Source organism: Bombyx mandarina, chromosome 01, assembly GCF_030267445.1.
Source record: "Bombyx mandarina strain Sakado chromosome 01, ASM3026744v2".
NCBI lineage: Eukaryota > Metazoa > Arthropoda > Insecta > Lepidoptera > Bombycidae > Bombyx > Bombyx mandarina.
The window spans coordinates 8,558,102-8,577,406 of record NC_143208.1 but is presented as its reverse complement, the minus strand read 5'-3'; the positions used below and the strand labels follow the sequence as shown (position 1 = coordinate 8,577,406).

Genomic DNA, 19,305 nt, shown 5'->3' with positions numbered 1-19,305 from the left:
TTTGTCGTTTCTTATCCAAAACATTTTTAAGGTGATATTCGGTAATCTTTTCAATAAAATGGCGGAAAACTATCGAGACGCAAAAATTTATCAATTAATTGATAAATTCAACTCCAACAAAACAAAAGTGTACCACTTCTGCAAAGTAGGGCAATTTGTCATTAATTCATGTTTAAAAATCCACTAAATCAACTTTATGCTTGACTACCCAAATTATATTGATGAAAAAATAGGTATTTTCAAATTGCCGCCAAAAAGTTCCGTGACATATTTACAATGTTGTAAGATACGGAGTTTCAAATTGTGGTGACGGCTTTATTAAGATGTATTCTGAATACCATAAAATTAAACTTATTACCTTGGTGAAATTCTTTATTCACAATACTTTAATAATAATAGGAAGATTGTTCTAAAAAAAACATCAAATTATAAAACAGCTAATTCATACGTTTTCATAAACATAGACAATAATTGATAGTTTATTAACTTTTATTAATTTTATACTTCGGTTGGTATTTTCACTTAATAAGTTTTGGTATCTCTTACTGCGCTCCGATTTAAAACCTATGGTGTTTAGACGAATTAATGAAATCGTGTCCTAAAAATGCTCGCTTATTGCATTAAAAACCAGTAGAGTTATATTTCTTAATTCATCAAGCGAAGATTCTAGAAAAATCTGTAAATTGCAAGGTGATTACAAAAATTAAAGTTTATGACTTCAAACGTTTTTTTCCCCGAGATTTTTTATTTTATAGGAAAAATATGGCATAATATAAATAACATTTTCGTATTTAAATCTAGATTTAAATTAGTCAATTAGTAGATTTAAATCTACGACAAAACTTATGCATTAGCATTACATAATTGTTTTGAATTCTCATGTAAAAAAAACCGTGAATATACGGATAACTTTAAATATCTGGCAAGGATGTTGCTAAGCAACCAGCTATGCAGCTGAATCGTGGCCCAAACCGGCGAACACGAAACCACACGACGTTCGAACTCGGCGACGCTGCGCGTGGCTTCATTTAGTTTGCTTGAAACAGATTATTGTAGAGCAGACCCCAGACAAGAGCAGCTGGCAGGCAGTTCGGTTGTTGCTTCGCGCTCTAACGGCGGTGATCGTTAGGCTTGCGATTCGTGTTAATAACTGTGCTGATTCCAATTACAAAACAAATTTAATTCAAACATGACTGTTGAAGTTACGAATAACATCCCTGAAAACGCTCCTGAGAAAGAGAAAGACATGAAAGAGGACGCGCCGGCCGATAATGGCCAATCCAAAGAGGCTCCATTACCTGATGAGAAAGGCGATGAAAAATCTGAAGAGAAAAAATCCGAACCAGCTCAGCCGAAACCAACAATCCATAAAACAAATTTTGAGAAAGACGTAGTATATCTCTATCAATTTTCGCGCACTCCTTTGTTACCGTCGACATCCCCATATTGCTTAAAAGTTGAAACATGGCTTCGTTTGGCCGGCATTAAGTACGAGGTAAGTTGCATTTTTGTTAATTAGTAATAATTATTATTTTCCTTTCGTAGATCATTTCCTGCTTCCCCCAAACCAATATTTTAAGCTGCGCTGTAGATTGGCCCTTTTGAGATGACCCACCCCTCCGAAAGTTGACTTTGTTTTTTAATTTATATTTTAACTTGGCTAAATTTGGCGAAGTTTGCTTAGCGAATGTATATTTATTTACTTTCGAAGTTTATTTTATAGCCGCAGACTGGTTTTTCTTGTTTTCCCTTGCATGAAGTGACAAAGATTGCATTCCTTATTTATCCATTTATTTTTAAACCGTACGCACATAACTTATCTGGGGTCGAAACATTAAAGAGACTCCGCGTCGCCATACCATGAAGATAGTGTCCCTTTCACCGTGTCATTTTTGAGATGCCTACAAAAGCTTTCTCTAAAGTAATATTAATGCACTATACATTAAATTAAATAAATATATTAAATTTAGTTTTATTAGTCCGGAAACGTGATAACGAGTACTAGTACTTACTTGAGACTATAGTCTATTGTTCTTCTTGCATAAAGGAATTTGCAAAAGTTACCGATTTCGATGAACGTTCATGCCTTATAAAATTGATTATACTTAATCTAAACTAGTATAGATTTTTCATCGCTACGATAACGGCAGGCAGTACCTACATAGTAAAACCATTTTACAACCTTTTTTAAACAAGTAAAACCAATATAAATTGAGCTCCCATTCGCGGGTTCACCTGAATTCACGGGTGGGCGTTCTATATTTATAAATAGAAGTAATCAATATATCTATAAATACAACCTCCATTGATGCCTTTCTGATTAAAAACAAAAAAGCCTAGTAATATTTTGAAGAAAAAAACCGTATATTTTTTACACGTTCCACAAACGTGATTAAAAAACGTTCAAACATTCTTTTATTTTGAGTTCATTTTTGATGGTTGGAAAGTTGATACTCTCAAAAATCGTACTTTGGAATCTGATCATCACGGTGTGGTGAAATTTACATGCTAGCTTCGGGAGGTACAAAATGTGGCCCGCGACCGTCTGTCCATTTACACATACCGATTTTTAGAAAAAAATATATATAAACTAAAATATACGATTGAACTACACATATTACAATATCTAAACCGACACAAAAATAAAGTTTAAAAATTTTTTGAATGAGGTATGTACGTTTTCTTATTTTAAAGGTAGAAACACAATAACAGAATAGAATAGAAGAACAATAACGCTTTGTTTTGTGTATATTGGTAGGACGTTCATAAATAAAGACATTTATTAGAAAAAATCGCGAAACAAAAAAGATGAAATAAATGGCAAAGTATATTTTCCGTTAAGGAGTAATTATTTTTTTCTGTATTCCACCGCCTCTTCCACGCTTAGAATTTCGAAGAATTATTGGAGATAATACTTCTAGAGCTATTGGAGATGATATCACTGCTTTATCTGTATATCACTAGAGTCTACCAGTTTTACTTGGTACCAGCTACTACAAATACGGTGCGTTTTCTTTCAGATATCATTTCTACGCGTATTGGATGGAAATAAGCTTCTCTGTACGCTATTTCACTAGCTTTACATGTAATATTTTTTTTTCTTTGGCAGATTTCTGATATTATCAACAATTTTTACATGTTATAAAGTACCGACATGCTATCATGATCTACCCCTAATTGCAATATACCTACCTTATTTTTCAAAATTCTAACATCAATTAAGAAGAATTCACAATCCTGTCTTGTGGTCTTAATCTAGTTTGACTAAATTTTGAGCTAATAAAACCGAAGCCTTGTTCTCGTAAATGGCCACACGAAATACAATTCACAAAAAAAATACATTACAAAAACATGATCCTGATGAGATTGATCGCCGGAAACGGATATTTCCTATTTTTAATTATTTATTACTTTCAACGAAACACCAAAGATCATCAAAAAAGCAACTTTTTTGAATTAAGAAAAAATAGTGGTGGAATAACTAAGCAACCTCTATTTTAAAGATGATTTTGTTAGTACGAGGAAAATTTTCGAGATGTTCTCAGTGCGCTGCGTGCGCAGTATAGCGCTATCTCTGTTGAATATTTCGTTGACGTCATGAAATATTGTACCCACTTTATGACAGTAACTCCCAATACATGTAATGACCACTATTGATTTTAACAGTATACAGCTCGTTAATCATAGACAATTAATCTAATTAAGGACACAGCTTGTGCGATAAATAACTCTGTATCAATTACCAAAATTTTGTTGAAAATCATTGTCTGGAGATAACACCCCAAAAAATATAAAAAGTAATAATATAAAAAATAATTATTGAAAAAACGAATGTTCTCATTATGAATAAAAACAATTTAGGAAATGACTGATTTTCTCGAGGTAGGTATTGTGGATTACTAAATATTATTATCTTGGAGAATATTATCACTGTCAGACGATGTCCTTCTTCAAACGAGGCGTGTGGAGAGTATTAAACGGTAGGCAGCGGCTTGGCTGTGCCCCTGGCATTGCTGACGTCCATGAGCGACGGTAACCACTCACCATCAGGTGGGCCGTATGCTCGTCTGCATATACGGCAATAAAAAAAAAGACTAAAGGAATATGTATTCCCTAAAATTAGAGTTTTTACACAAATTATGTGGGTGTAGTGCAATGATTGTATGAATCTAGCTTTGTACCTCAATATTGAGTCTTCCTCAAAAATGAATAAATTATGTACGTATGTATTTATATTTTATGTATAAATATTGAAATATTGTATTGATTAATTCAGAATACCTTTATATTGTTCTTGCATTTGTAAATTAAAGCACCTATTTATTAATAACACACAGAAGTTAGTAATAAATAGGTGCTTTGATTTACCTTCACAGGTGATTGACAGTCAACCTTCATAGTCTGGTAGAGTATGACTTAAGAATTCAACGTGCATGAACTGTAAACGAAAATATGTAATTTGCTTGACTCTACATCCACAAGTATATCTATCCATAGCTATTTTTTCAAAATTTCTATGATGTGACTTATTTTTAGACAAGGACTACAAATTGTTATTTTAACTCCTAGGTAAAGGCGCGACTGAACATATATCTCGACAAAAAAATTAGGAGCAGAGTATTTTACTTAAACGCGGTGTTATTGTTTCCGTCTAAATATAATCGTTCTCGTAAATGAATCTAATGCTAGGCTGTAAACAAAATATCTCCTATACTTAATCGATCAAATACCATAATAATAATAAAAATAACATTATAATTCGTAAATTTACGATATGGTAAGTTATTTGACGTCGGTTATAAACTTCTTCTGTCCTATGATAGCATCATTAAGGATAAAGGACTGGATCGTTTAGTATTATGGACACGACGCGCTCACCAGGACAATGCATCGACCCACATTGACATTAAAGTATCGTACGATTATAAAACGTAAAATAAAACACAAACGCTCTTACTTCAGCTGCTTTATTCATAAGCAAATATGATTTGAAACGCCCGTGGTTTTTCTCATATTTTAAAGAGTCGATGGTTTTCGAGATTTCGTAGGTATTGTCCATTCAAAGTTATGATCGTTGAACTATCAAAAGATATAATTTCGGCATGTGTCGTTTGTGTGTACAAAGCTTAAACTGAAGCAATTCAAGTTAGTCGTATACAATTCCTAAATATTTTCTCATCAACACCGAATCATTCCATAAATTATTTGTAGTTAATAAGAATAAGTGAGCGTTCGTTTTGTTAACTCCTATTGGTCAATAGACAATTATAAGAAGCATTGCCCATGTGCGGGTCCTCGGGAGTCAGACCGAGGGTCGGTGACGGTCGCAGGACGACCTGCATCCGCTGGCGGGTATTGCCCTTTTATTAACCTTGTACACGATATAAGCTTCAAACTAATCACCGCTTCTATTACAATTAAATGAGCTATTCTAATCGACCATTATATAATACAAAATAGCTACATAATAGGATAATTACATGTTGGGGTTCGAAGTATTGCTAATTGGTTGTTATAATACAGACTAATGTAATATTATAACGAATAATAATAATAAAGAATTAAATGTACAAAATTAAATATATTATTAGTCTTGTTAATTTCCAGTTACCGCCATTGAGCAAAGTTGAATTAATTTGTCATACAATGTTATCTAACTATTACAAAACATTTTATCCATAATTTGGTACGTAATAACGATCTCATGTAAATTTTTAAACAAAAGTTTCAACAGTAGGCACTAAACTAAAGCATAAAATGGTAAAGCATAATTAAAACAAAAGCAGTATTACAGTAAGTTAAGCGATAAGAAAAAAACACACTGGGTTATTTATAAATAGACCTCCCTTCACCATACAGCCTACGCACACGATCATTCTATTATATTCAAACCTAGATAATGTATTTTCGGTACGTGAATCAAATTATGGTTTTAAAATAAATGAAAAATCACATTAACGTTCAAGGGAAAGAAGTGGATTTTCTATATATACATCTGGGAACATAACGAACGAAGCCTTTCTCAGGGGTAGAATGTACAACAATTCAAAGTTTTCATTATGCACTTTGATTAAGTAGCGCAAAAAGGTAATTCTTATGTTCCCTTAAGGTTGAGATCACTGATTTTAATCTAAACTATTAAATTGCCTAGGTAATTACTGTACTACTAATAAAATAAATACATAGTAATTTTATTTTGTAAGCTGCCAAGCCATCATGTTCACTATGCCATAAAATTACAAGTAGATAATGTTCATAATCAACTTGAAATTGTGTAAAGTTAAACCAGTTATTCATTCAGTGAATGTGTAACAGCTCTCTAAGAAACTAATTACAGTAGGCTGGGACTCGGGAGCCGATGCTTATTAAATTGCCTTCCATTGAAGCTTAAGAGGTCGATGACCGGCTATGGTCATTCTCAACTCATACAACGTAACATCTTATCTACTATAATATCTACTTGCTTCTTGAAATATATTGATACAAAGATATGTAGTACCATTACACTTAAAAATAGTATGAACTATTTGATAATTGTTGGAATATTACGTCATAATATAATTCATCTTGTAATTTGTATTTAGTGGAAGAGTTGTACTTGTTTCATATTTCTTAATTAATGAAAATTTTGAACTCTATCTGCAACAAAATAGGTTTGGTCTAATATTTTTATATTTTATCCTATTAAAAAATACTTCGCTACCTACTTAACGTAAGGGAGCTTATCTATATCTGTGTACCTTGTTTGTCATTCGTTAGAAAGAATTAATGTCACTTACCAGCACTTACCACAAATTTAATACTTCATGGTTATTTTTCCCCGGTCCCCTTCATGTTGGTCTCAAGGTGGGCAGCAGTATTAAATCTAAAAATTCTATGGGCTCCGGTAACCACTTAACACCGGGTGGGATCGTTCACACATCTGGGAATGAAAATATGTATCGTACGTGCGTCACGAAAACAGCAGCAATATAACAATGGCCCTTCGTTTGAATTTGTAATTATCATGCCTTATGACGGTATAGAAACTCCCCAATTTAATTAATAGATAGGAAGTTGCTATAGTTTGATCGCGTTTATAAAATGGTCTTTAGGGAAACGTTGAGGTCCACTTTAACGACATAAATAATTTAAGGGTTCTGTTTTTTTTCTCTTTTTATTGCTTAGATCGGTGGACGAGCTCACAGCCCACCTGGTGTTAAGTGGTTACTGGAGCCCATAGACATCCGCAAAGTAAATGCGACACCCATCTTGAAAAATTTTAGTGTTGACGCATTTTACCTATAAGTATAAGAAAATACAAAATTTTTTGAGATAATCCGTTAGCGTCTATTAAAAAACTGTAGATTCATTTGAAAAGATTGCAATCGTGTAATCGAACTCCGGTTTAATTATCTTAGCGTGTAAATACTATGGCGGTATTTCAAAACAAACATTCAGACGGGTACTCATATCATTCGCTGCCGTAAATGTTTGTAATTAGATGTTTGGGAAATACAGGATGTTAACAACAGAACAATCTGATTGTGAGTACAAAATTCAATCGTGATTCCATATCATTTCCTGCAGTCTGCTTGTGTTATGCTTTGTTTCGTTGCAGCACGTATAATAAAAGTTTTCAATAAATTATAAGATTCTTAAGTTACCAAGTATCAATAATTCACATGTGAAACAAAGAAGAATAGGTCAAATTTCAATTCGATGAAACATTAATCATTGAGTGTACATTCTAAAATGAATTGTGATTTTATAAAAAAAACACGAAACTGGATCTTATTTTTGCAGAAAACGCTGTTGTACTGATTCATTTATGGTTTTCTTTAAATCGTAAGCTTCAAATACCAACTTTTGTTTCCATAATTTAAAGATGTGTCATAAAAGAATGGCAAACGTATCTGCATAGTAAATTTACAAGTAGAAGAGCTGAACTGTTGAAATCCAATCTTATGCCTTTTGTGGAGAAGTATAGTAGGGTTATATAATTGATTTCGCCCAGTCAGTCAGTCATGAACAATAATTAATAATTCCGATCGGGAATTTTGTTCGCGCGACCTATTTGGTGGTGGTATGCGGGTCAAGCCCGATGGTTCTGTACAGCTTGACTGACGCGATGGAATTGTACTGTGGCTGAATACTGTACTTCTATGTTACATCATTGGTATGCAATACTGTCACAGCTTTACTATAATATTAAGTGTCTACCTTATTAATATATCGTTAATTAATGTATACCAGTTGGGAACATGGCCCAATCGTAGATTTCACACTGACCTTATTTGTGTTTCTTGGTCAGGCACGCACTCTTGACTGAGTCGATTGTGCATATTAATGTATTAAGCGTCTTTGTCTTAGCTTCCTTTTTTTCCAAATAAAACATTATGTTTAATTGTTTTGTGAACTTGTGATTTTCAAAACAAGCAAAAATCATAAGAGAAAGTTAAGTTTTCTATGTACAAAATATAACTATTTAAAAGCTAATAATTTGCGCACTTTTGTAAAATCATATAATGCACCACAGGTAACGGTTATGTGTTGCAATGTGATCGAGAAACCGCAGCAGCGAGTTAGTTACTGGGCTATGAAATCATGCGACCACGGCATGCCGGCTGCACTTTCTAGAGTTCCGTTCTCAGCAGTTGGAAATTGTTGTGAAGAAACGGTCCTCATATCACTATTGTTTGTTACATATTACTTTTTATTGCACCAGATGGTGGACAAGCCATGGCCCACTCACACAGTCTCAGTTTGTATAGTAAACACGGTTCTTCCATCCTTAAAACTGGAACGGTCTACTGCTTCGCGAAAATAATTACTATGGTACCCATGCCGATTCGCAATATCCTATCATTTGTAAAAATGATGTACATATATTCTATTCCTGTACGATATAAAAAGAAAAACGGAAAATGAAGTTAGTGTGAAGAATGATTGCAAGGAGAAAGTCAAAATAAAAAAATTATATATTTTTCAGTATACTATGTGCATATTGAATTCTTTTGTGACGAGTGAGGGTAGTCCATCTTATTATACTAATACTATTCGATAAAGTTGAACATTAGTGTAATTGAGACATAAGCTAATCTCAGAAAAAGCTTTATTTATTACGAAAGGCATTATTATTATTTGTAAAACATAATTATACGCTGTGGTCTAAATTTCGAGTTTTAACGTAGTGGAAACCGTGGTGTAAAATGTCTGTACATAATTACTCATACTAAATACGTAAATTATTGAGATACTATATAAATAAGGAAATTTTCTTCTGAGTTGATTAGTACATTGACACTTGCGGTTGTATTATCAGTAGTTTACAATTAAAATGTCGTTCTCGCTCAGGTCACGTATGCATCAGAGATTCTTACATTAGACGTACCTATCCAATAATTTATTAATAATGATTCTTTAATTTCCTGAATGATAATAAATTTGGATTCCGTTTAACATAATAATTGTATCGAACATTTATTTTTGAAAATACTTTGAAATTATTACCAAATTCAGTTGAATGCAATTTAATTTTTTACAATGTTAGTTGGCTCCTAAATAAACAAGCTTAGATAACATAACCTTTTCTACGATGCGTTCCACAAATACACACATAAAGCGGGTGGTTATCGAAATACAAGAAATCAAAGGCACAAGGCCTACTATTATTTTCATTTAAATACAATCTCAAGTGATAACTTTCAAATAGATAGAACGTATAAGCATTTCACTAAACCAATATTGAAAACAATATCAAATTTGAAGATTTACTTGGCCCGTATCAAAACGTTATCAACAAAACGTTTAACGTACTCTAGAATTTGAACTTCTACTCGAGTAACGGTAACACATTATGTGTTCCCTTGCTGTTTACACTTAACTGCCGGTACTTAACAGTAGCGTGCCTTGTTAAAATTAGCTGAGATTCTGGGAATGTTATTTCTTCCATCTAGCGCAGCATGCTACTCATTTAGTGAACATATGATAAAAACCATAAATATTAAACGAGTTTCAGTGAATAGCCCTACGTAAAATACCGTGTTCTATAAAAGTACCTAGTTGATCTCTACTATGAACTCATCTTTTATTATTACTATTAAAATGCATTTTTCAGGCAATTCTAATTAATTTTATTGTAACAAAAAAGGAACATGGGATCAATTGTAGTACACAACATCATCTCCATGTCGTATCCAAGTAATAGATAGAATATATAATTAGGTAGTGGGCGCCTAGACTGAGAGGTCGGCAACCGAGAGGGCTTCGACCTGAGGTACGGAGGCGCCTGCGCGACCCCGCCTGTCCATCGACCAACCCTGCACTGCTGAGTTAGGGTGCGGCATCGTTCTCCCGGGAATCTAGCACACCCTGAAGCTTTATAGTTATCTTATCTGTCTAATATCTTATAAAATTTTAATTAGTATGTCTAATAACAATAATATTATAAGGAATACGTAGTGGGACTAAAATTTATTCCTGTGATGATACACGAATTTTTTAATGAAATCAATTTTGATAAATTACTATATACATATATGTAGTTAAAGTAAACCATACGCAATGATTATGTTCGTATAATACTCGTATTGACAGGTGATCCGTGCACGTTGTGCATTTTATAATAATATTATGACATGGACATAGAATTATTCAAATAAACTTTAGACTACTATTAAATTAAACGAAGCTTCTGAGAATGCCCCTAATTTATATATCGCGCTCTGAGTATCCATAAACACGCAAAAGAGCAATAGTGTGTATTCTTTTGGAAAGGGAATATGTGTTTTATATAATTTAATTCAGAATTGTATCGAAAATTGAATTTCAAAAGCAGTCGTTACTAATATCTACATGAATAAATATAAATATTACACATCGACAAAAAAAAAAACAACAATTAATCAATGCCTTTATCTATAATTTCAATAAACAACTAAAGTATAAAACATGCATAACAAAGGAACGGGTAAAAGTATTGTGGATGCTTAATTTACAGATACATGTAATGTAAATATAAATTAATTTTATCTTGTTTATTTAAATCTGAAGTTCATTTAGTTGTTAAATATAGATAAGTAAATCGTTTTGTGAATCACTATTTTCAATAACGATATGATTAAGTACACAGGCCGACTTTTACCATAGTAAGCCCTGTTTGTCAGCCGGGGAAGGCGTGAGGGGCGGGAGGGGGAGTTTCAGTCGGGCGCTGAACCTCGCCAGTCAAAATCAATACAGCTGCTCTCTGAGCCCAGTGAGCTTGCGCTCGTCTGGAGCTCGTTGCCATGGATACGAGACCAGATAAACTGGCATCCAGAGCTGCCCCGCCGCCCTCGTCCCACTCCCCGCTCGACCCATTCTACCGCTCCATCGACCGTCACCGCCGCGCCCGACCGCCACCCCTATTTACATTTAACGGTTATTTTTTGTACAAAAGGTTCACGGTACCCTACTGATGTCATATAAAAACTCTATGAATCCTCCTCCGTATAAAATTATGGTAGTTCTTTTTTTATATTTTGGAACCGAAACAATTCTTACTTCAATTATATTTCATAAATTTATAATTTTTTAATAGTTGTGTAGTAGTGAATTACCTGTTAGTCGCAAACTTATGTTTTGTAAATTAAATCGCTTCAACTGTTTCTGCTTAAACAAATAAAAAACACAAATAAACATTTGAAAATGGCATGCTTAGGTCCTTTGTACATACATTGTCGTGAATAGATTATACATAACTTTACAATTGATTTTTCAATTTACAAAGTAGACTAACTAAAATAAAATTAGTTGCGGTACCTAAGATGTGTATGAATAGAATTATTTTATATTACACGCGTAATATCTGTTGCATAGAGATCGCGCGCTAAGCTTCATTTTACAAGAGGCAAGAGCTTAGGTTAAGTTGAAAACGTTGGTTTGTTATATTCGACATTTTCTTTTGGCTAAAATAAATTATTATATTTTAGCAATAGTGGGGGGTGAGCTACTGTCTTGACGGAGAGAAATCCACTTTTTCGTTACCTAGGGTCATGGACATTCACGGTGTCACCCACGAGCGAGTGTCGCACGACCGCGTCTACGTCCCTTCCAATACATCGTTAGTTTGATTACTTTTCGGAATTTTTAATGACCTCATTGGTAAATTACAAATTATCGAAATGTCTACATCCAATGGGACATAGGTATTTTGCTGTTAATGACGCACACATTTACACATTTGATAAAATAACAAGTACATACAGACTTTAATTACCAAATAAATATCTTTGACAAACACATCAATTCGGACCGGCTATAGAACTCCAACTCTTCAGTATATAGTATTTAGAGACGAACAATATCGTCTGCCTGCTGACGTTAAATAAATATACATAATTAGAAATCACATGTACCTACGTACTAGCACTTGACAAGGATACTCTTCTTATAAATAATAATAGTTTCTTAAAAATTACAATTGCGTTAAAGTTTCAAATATTCAGGCCATCCTGAAGGCTTATAGGTTACTTGCACTATAGTATAATTCATGCACGTGTTTTTTTTCTATCTGATTTTTTGGACTATTCGAACGGGAATGTTTCATCCGACACCGTTAGCTTGTCTGTCTACCTAAATGCAAAAAAAGCTCTTTAAATTTTATCGTTATGATTCTATAAAGTAATTTGACGTCTATTATGGCTTGTTTCAAGTAAGTTAATGGTATGGAAAAGCTTAATATTGTAGCAAAATAATTTCATTTTGAATATGCGAGTTAGGTCTTTACATTATAAACGGTTGCATCACCTGGTAACAGTTGTAATGTACCAAGACCTATTTTTGATTGTTCGGTTTAAATACATTTTATGTAACTACAATATTTGGAGCACGTCCTTACTCTGAAAGTTGTTGCTTTGAGCACGTAACTACGCAAAACATTTTATTTCTAGCACATTCGAAGTCAAAATATTTTCCCTTGAATAATAAACATAACTAAAACAAATGTTTAAAAAAAGTCGGTTTTGTTTGAAGTATTTACGAACCATACCTCTTATAGAAGTGAAATCAAAAGGAAAGCGTAGCCCGTTTCACTTTACCATTATCGTTATCGTTTCGATCTCATTCTGCATTCTGTAGGCATAATATAATATCTAAATCTATTCCTAAAAGACTTTTTACTTTTATAAAGAACGGTTGAAAAAATATAGATAGTATATACTTTCAACCGTTCTTTATAAAAGTAAAGTTCTTTATAAAAGTATCTGTAATACAACAAAAAAGTTTGTTTAAATTTCAGAACGTAGAGCATCATGCCAAATATCGTTCCAAAAAAGGCCAACTGCCGTTCGTGGAACTGAATGGCGAAGAAATAGCCGATAGCACTTTCATCATCAAAGATCTTTCCGAGAAATACAACAAAGATCTTGATGCTGGTGAGTAATTGTGATGGTTATGTTTTTGATGACTGTGTAACACAAAACTAGAAAACAATGTTTTGTGCGCAAGCGAAGATGGCCCAGGACTCTTTGAACTTAAGCGATTGGTTTTTTATATTACTGATGTTAGTTTACATGAAGCGTACAGTAAAATGGGTGTGGCAAGGTAGCCTTTATAGAGCTGGTTCACCTAGAAAAATGTCGTTGACCCTAAAATCCTGATATCCTAGATACGCCCAGGACGTCGCGCATGTGCATTTACGAGATAAATCTGGAGCTATCCTGACCTAGTTGTGTTCATACACAGGTCTGACGTCGGAGCAGCGGGTTATATCTCACGCCATGATCTCCATGATCGAGAACCACCTGTCGTGGGTGATTCTCTGGTGGCGCGCCAAGTACCCGGACAGTGTCATTAAGGGATACCAAGTGAATCTTCAGAGTGCGCTGAACACGCGTCTGCCAAACCCCATACTCAACTTCTGCTACAAGTTTACATCTGCACGTAAGGTACGTAACATACCGGCTAATTAGAAAAACATTATTGCAATAGTTGGAATCTTTTGAATCTTTGTCATGTACTTCTTTGTTCTGTTAAAAGTGAGACCTTACAACTCATGTCTCAAGTTGGGTGGCGGCTCCGTATGAGCTCATCCATCTACCTAAGCAATAAAAAAAGGAAACGTTCATTGTTTTTTTTTCATTATAATTTTTTTTAGGGTATGAAAAAGGCCAGAGCTCACGGTATCGGCGTGCACAGTCAAGATGAAATAATTGAATTTGGGAAGAACGATTTGCGTGTGCTGTCTGATCTGCTTAACGACCGACCATTCTTCTTTGGCGACGAACCAACTCTCGTAAGCGATCATTCTATCTATCATTCTATCGCGTGTTACCTTAACATGAAAAAAAATTAGCATCGTTTCTAATATAAAAAAATGTTATTAAATTACGAATGTTAATAAATATATGTAGGTACATTACCATTATATTTCCATATTTGAGGTTAACACCCTCAACCTTTGCGTATTGGGAGTATTTTACTATGTAAATGTTGAGTGAATATTTCGTAAATACCTGAAGCCTTTATTCCCAAATGACGATAAAATTACCGTACGGAAAATGACTAGTTAATTCGAACGAAAACATTTAATGTAATCAACTGTTACATTTATAGACAACAAGGGCTCTCGTTTTTCGTTAATTCATCTTCATATTAAATATGTTTTGATTTTGGGTTAATAGATATTTTAGAATTCTGTTTAATATTCGCAGCTCGATGTGGTGGCGTTCTCAAACCTCGCACAATTGCAATTCATCGATAAAGAAGTGGAGCATCCCTTGCGAGACGCGATGAACGATACGTTCCCAAACCTTGTGGGCCTGGTATCCCGCATCAAGGATCGCGCCTACCAAGACTGGGACGAGATATGTACTACCCTCGACCTAAACGCCCACGTGCCCAAACTGAAGGAGGCCAAGGAGACAAAGGAGGGAACAGGCCCTGCTGAAAAACTGCCTCTCCCAGAAGAACCGGAGAAGGGGAAGGTAACGAAATTCCTTCGAATCGATTAACACGTTGACTGCCGTGTATGTCAATGGTGTCCTACGTGGGGAGCACTAAAGTAATTATGTCGATTTCTGTCTTCGATCTTCTTACTAAGACGCTGGAATAAATAGTAGACTCTAGCAAAGACGAATCCGAAGATTCTAAGATATGTATTTAATATATATATGTATCCTAAGATACATACATTTAAATGTAAAGGTTGTCTGTAAAGTCAGTTTACTGGCGATAGTTAAACGTGACAACGTCATAAGAAAAAAACTGACGGAATGGTTTCATTTTTCAAAAGAAAATTTTAATTTTATTTGTTTGATAGATATTTTATATGGACAATTGACACCACATTCAATTTTCACTGAACTTCACACTTGACGAAAACATGTAAATGTATTATTGTATAACAGCTGTCCACGCGGATGCATCGCTCACTCAAGTAGGAGAGAGACAGATGTCGAACGCTGCCGAACACGGAGGCCGATTGTGCCTCTTTGTCACTCGTTGCGTGCTCTCGCTCGCACTTCAAGCCTTAAATGGAACGCCTCAGAGCGAGGTAACGCCGCATGAGTCATGTTTTTTCATGCGTGCAGCCGGCTCCATCGAATTATAAGACGTTGTCACGTCAAAAAGACAAACTTAGGCGATTCCGGTGCTTACTAACAGAAATCGACATAATTACTTCAGTGCGCCGCGTAAGGCATCGGTGACCTACATGGCAGTCAAAGGGTTAATCAACGAATAATACGATTTTAATGAGCTTATTTTACGTCAGCAGGGCGACGAAAAAGAGAAGGAGATGGAGAAGGAAAAAGAACCCGAAGAGAAAAACGAAAAAGAAAAGTAAATTGTTTTTGATGGCTGACGTCGCTCGAAATATTAATTACATAACAATTTAACACTAAATTAAGAGTCAGACTCATTAGATTCTGTAAATGTAATAAGCGCGTAAATCCATTTGTCTTTCCCATAACGTTCAGATGACACGGACGCGATCGCGTCGATTTCGTAGTAATTAAATGAATTTAGCGTTTTCGTTACATTATATATATATATATATAAATATAACTATAAATTTCGGATCAATGTCGTAACGTAATAAAGTTGTAGTTAAAAAAAAAAACTAACGTCCGGCTTGGGATTTAACTAGTTGTTATGATTATGGTGTATGTTATTTAAACGTGACATTCGGCAATTCGCATTGTTTCTTAATTGTTCAGTGTTATGGATAAATAATTGTCATGGTTCGGTGGGTTGGACTTTATTTGGGTTGTACCCAATGTAGAATGAGTATTATTTTGTCTGTGAGGCCGATCAATATCGAATGAGTTAATAAATTGACAAGACGATTTCGATTGATGCAATTATTTTATTAACCGAGAATTCGAGTGACGTTATTTAATAATAGTTTATAATTAATTAATCGTTTTTTGAAGTTTTAAGAGGCCATGTTTTAAGTATACCCTTCAATATTTGGTACAATCCTTTTAAATTTTATTATATTGTAAGATGTTCTGCTCATATATACCTACCTATATTTAGGTACCTTACCACAAAGTTGTCACATAACGGAATGAAGGCGTTTTCCGTCACCGATGCAGCCCGAAGGTGCTGTAGCATCCTTAGACTTTTTCTCAAAATTCTTAATACTTTAATGAGTTCTAAATAATATGAAAATTTACATTTTACAAAATTTTGATAATCGAATATGCCTGGAAGACTGTTTTTTCAAGTTATTGATATATAATTCATAGTCCATAATTTTTTGATATTGTATTTAATTGTTAAGATTTAGGTATCAAATATCAAAATGATACAATTAATTTAATTATCTCTTCCTTAGGATTGTGTGCTTTACATTTGTCCGTTAACGCGGGTTGTCCCCAGACTGACACTGTCAATGTTCATTCCACCGATGATGATTATACTATTTAACTCTTACGACAATCGCCTCCATTTCTTAATTTAACAAAAACGAAGAAACCCACTCGGTAACTTGCTTTTTTACTCACTAATGAATATTGCATCGTGTAATCGATACGAACTTATCGTAATTATATCTTAATATTTCTGATCGTCACTGAAACAGGTTTACGTCACAAATTTAGCTATTTAATGTAACTTATATGCAAAAATGTCATCCCACTCATCTCAAACTTTCTACTTTGTTGGTCAGACAATTAGGCGACAGTTCACAAAATAATTTCAAAATTATTACAGAATTAATATCCGTAAGTTTTTTTTAAATTAAAATAATATAATGTTCATTTGAACTTCTAACTAGGTACATTTAATTTGGACTCAATTTATAAATTGCTATTTGTAATTTGTACTTTTGCTATGAATGTGCTGAACCCATTTTCCGAACATCTCATACATAATATTAATATTGTAGGAGTGTAAGTGTTAGATCTGAAAAGTATACACGTAATGAAATATTTAATGTATAATTATAAGTAATATCGTATGTAGGCGTATACGTAATCGTGTATGACTTTAGCGTAGGAGTGTTGGGGATGCACAAAACATTCTTGAGATACGCTCCTCAGGACTTGTTCCATTAATTTAATTACGATAAACTCTAAATACTTCCTCCTGTACCACCAAATAGAGTGATAACTCTAAATATTGTTAGCAAATACATTAAAATTTTGTCATATTCATGTAAATGGGAGAAAAATAAAACAATGAATTTAGCAATGCGCAAACATAAAATTAACCACAGTTGTTTACAATTATTCTGGTTAACCATAGACCGGATGACTAGTGAAAGATCAATTAAGAAATAGTATGGAAGTATTAAGCTTCGTTCACGAATCGTTTTGAATTAATGCGAACAAGTCCGTAGATAATATAGATGTATGAATTTTTATTTATATTATGTATTTATTTCTCAATTTTGAGGAAGGTCGACGAAAGTCCCTCCAAACAACTGCTGAAAACCACTGCCATTAGTATCAGATGATAAGGGATTAATTAATTAGTAAGTAATTGATTAGTGAATGTACTCCCTAATGCTCTTGTTCATTCGCTATGCGCTGAAGGTCGGTCTTCGGCTGCGACTGAACAAGAGTTCAACTGAGATAATGTTCGCTAGGAACAATATCGAGGAGTCTGTAGTGTGGATGTCCAAGCCTGTTTCAGTGTAATATATTTGATGTCGTATTTGTGTCGTATATTTAACCTTAATGTAAGCTAAAAGTTGACTGTCTTTCTCACTTTTAATATTTAGTAGTGCAGATAATTAAAGCCATGAGAAACAATATATAGAACATATAGAACAAGAAGCCGATGCAAGAAGCCGAAGCGAGATCTGAACGTTTTTAATTTAATCAGTAAAACGGTGTTTGTATGTGCTGCCATCTATGGATAAAGCAACATATTATAGACCATTACATCTTTAATTTTACTGGATATGTGCAATTAAATCAGAAACAAAAGCAGTTAGGCAAATGGCTCTCATGGCTTGAATTGTGTGTATTTATGTATCCCATTAATTACTAGTAGGGTAGAAGACATAGGTTAAGAATATAAAACATCATAATATAATCGAATCCACTCACAATACGTATTGTTCTACAAAATTTAGAATTATTAAGTAATAGGAGACAACTACACTTAACACGCAAATAACATACTATTAAAATTAAAAATCTTTACAAAAACGTGTAGGTGTAAAAGAATGAACTGATTTATGTTATGTCCAATATCGATTAAACATGACACTTTTCTAAATAACGCTGTTGTGAGTTAGTAATTATTATATACAAATTAAACCTTAATTATCGCATTGATTAAAGGAATTTTGAGTATGTTAATAATATATTATTGTACTAGGACGTAGAGAGTTGATATGAATACTCGAGTTGTAACATCCGGTTACATTTTATACGTGAATACTATACTCATTCATTTATAATACTTCTAATTTTCAATTATTTGTGTCAATATTCAATTTTAGATTTATTGTAATAGGTATAAGATGGTACACCATAAATGTATCGTTAACATGAAACTGAGCTTTCAGTAAACACAATATTCGAATAAGAATTTCAGTGTAATATTCTATCTCTATTAAAGTGTATATCATAAAAATAGCAAAGCGATACGAAGTGAAATCTTGGCTTTCAGACGATTCCACGTCGTTGAGCTGCGCGTGTATTTTATTTAAATGGTACACCCTACTTAAGTATTGTTGCGCCCGCCAAGTTTCTCGCCGGATCTTTTTTTATTTTTTTATTTTTTTTTTATTGCTTAGATGGGTGGACGAGCTCACAGCCCACCTGGTTTTAAGTGGTTACTGGTGCCCATAGACATCCACAACGTAAATGCGCCACCCACCTTGAG

At 33.8% G+C, this 19,305-nt stretch overlaps 1 protein-coding gene across 2 annotated transcripts; it reads left to right on the top strand.

The window, feature by feature from the left end:
• Nucleotides 1–961: 961 nt before the first annotated feature.
• fax (failed axon connections) lies at nucleotides 962–19,060 on the top strand. 2 transcript variants are annotated; one of them, XM_089728919.1, is made up of 6 exons: nucleotides 962–1,495; nucleotides 13,259–13,394; nucleotides 13,705–13,907; nucleotides 14,117–14,254; nucleotides 14,673–14,945; nucleotides 15,737–19,060. In XM_089728919.1, the coding sequence occupies exons 1-6, from the start codon at nucleotides 1,190–1,192 to the stop codon at nucleotides 15,803–15,805; spliced, it is 1,125 nt and encodes a 374-aa protein (XP_089585045.1). In that variant the 5' UTR covers nucleotides 962–1,189; the 3' UTR covers nucleotides 15,806–19,060. The 2 variants fall into 2 exon arrangements, with proteins under 2 accessions (XP_089585045.1, XP_089585041.1); XM_089728915.1 differs by having other exon boundaries at nucleotides 15,734–19,060.
• Nucleotides 19,061–19,305: the final 245 nt, after the last annotated feature.

Coding starts and splice junctions, on each gene's coding strand:
- fax (XM_089728915.1), top strand. CDS start 1,190: ATGACTGTTGAAGTTACGAATAACATCCCTGAAAACGCTCCTGAGAAA. Junction 13,395..13,704: donor CAACAAAGATCTTGATGCTG/GTGAGTAATTGT, acceptor GTTCATACACAG/GTCTGACGTCGGAGCAGCGG. Junction 14,255..14,672: donor TTGGCGACGAACCAACTCTC/GTAAGCGATCAT, acceptor TAATATTCGCAG/CTCGATGTGGTGGCGTTCTC.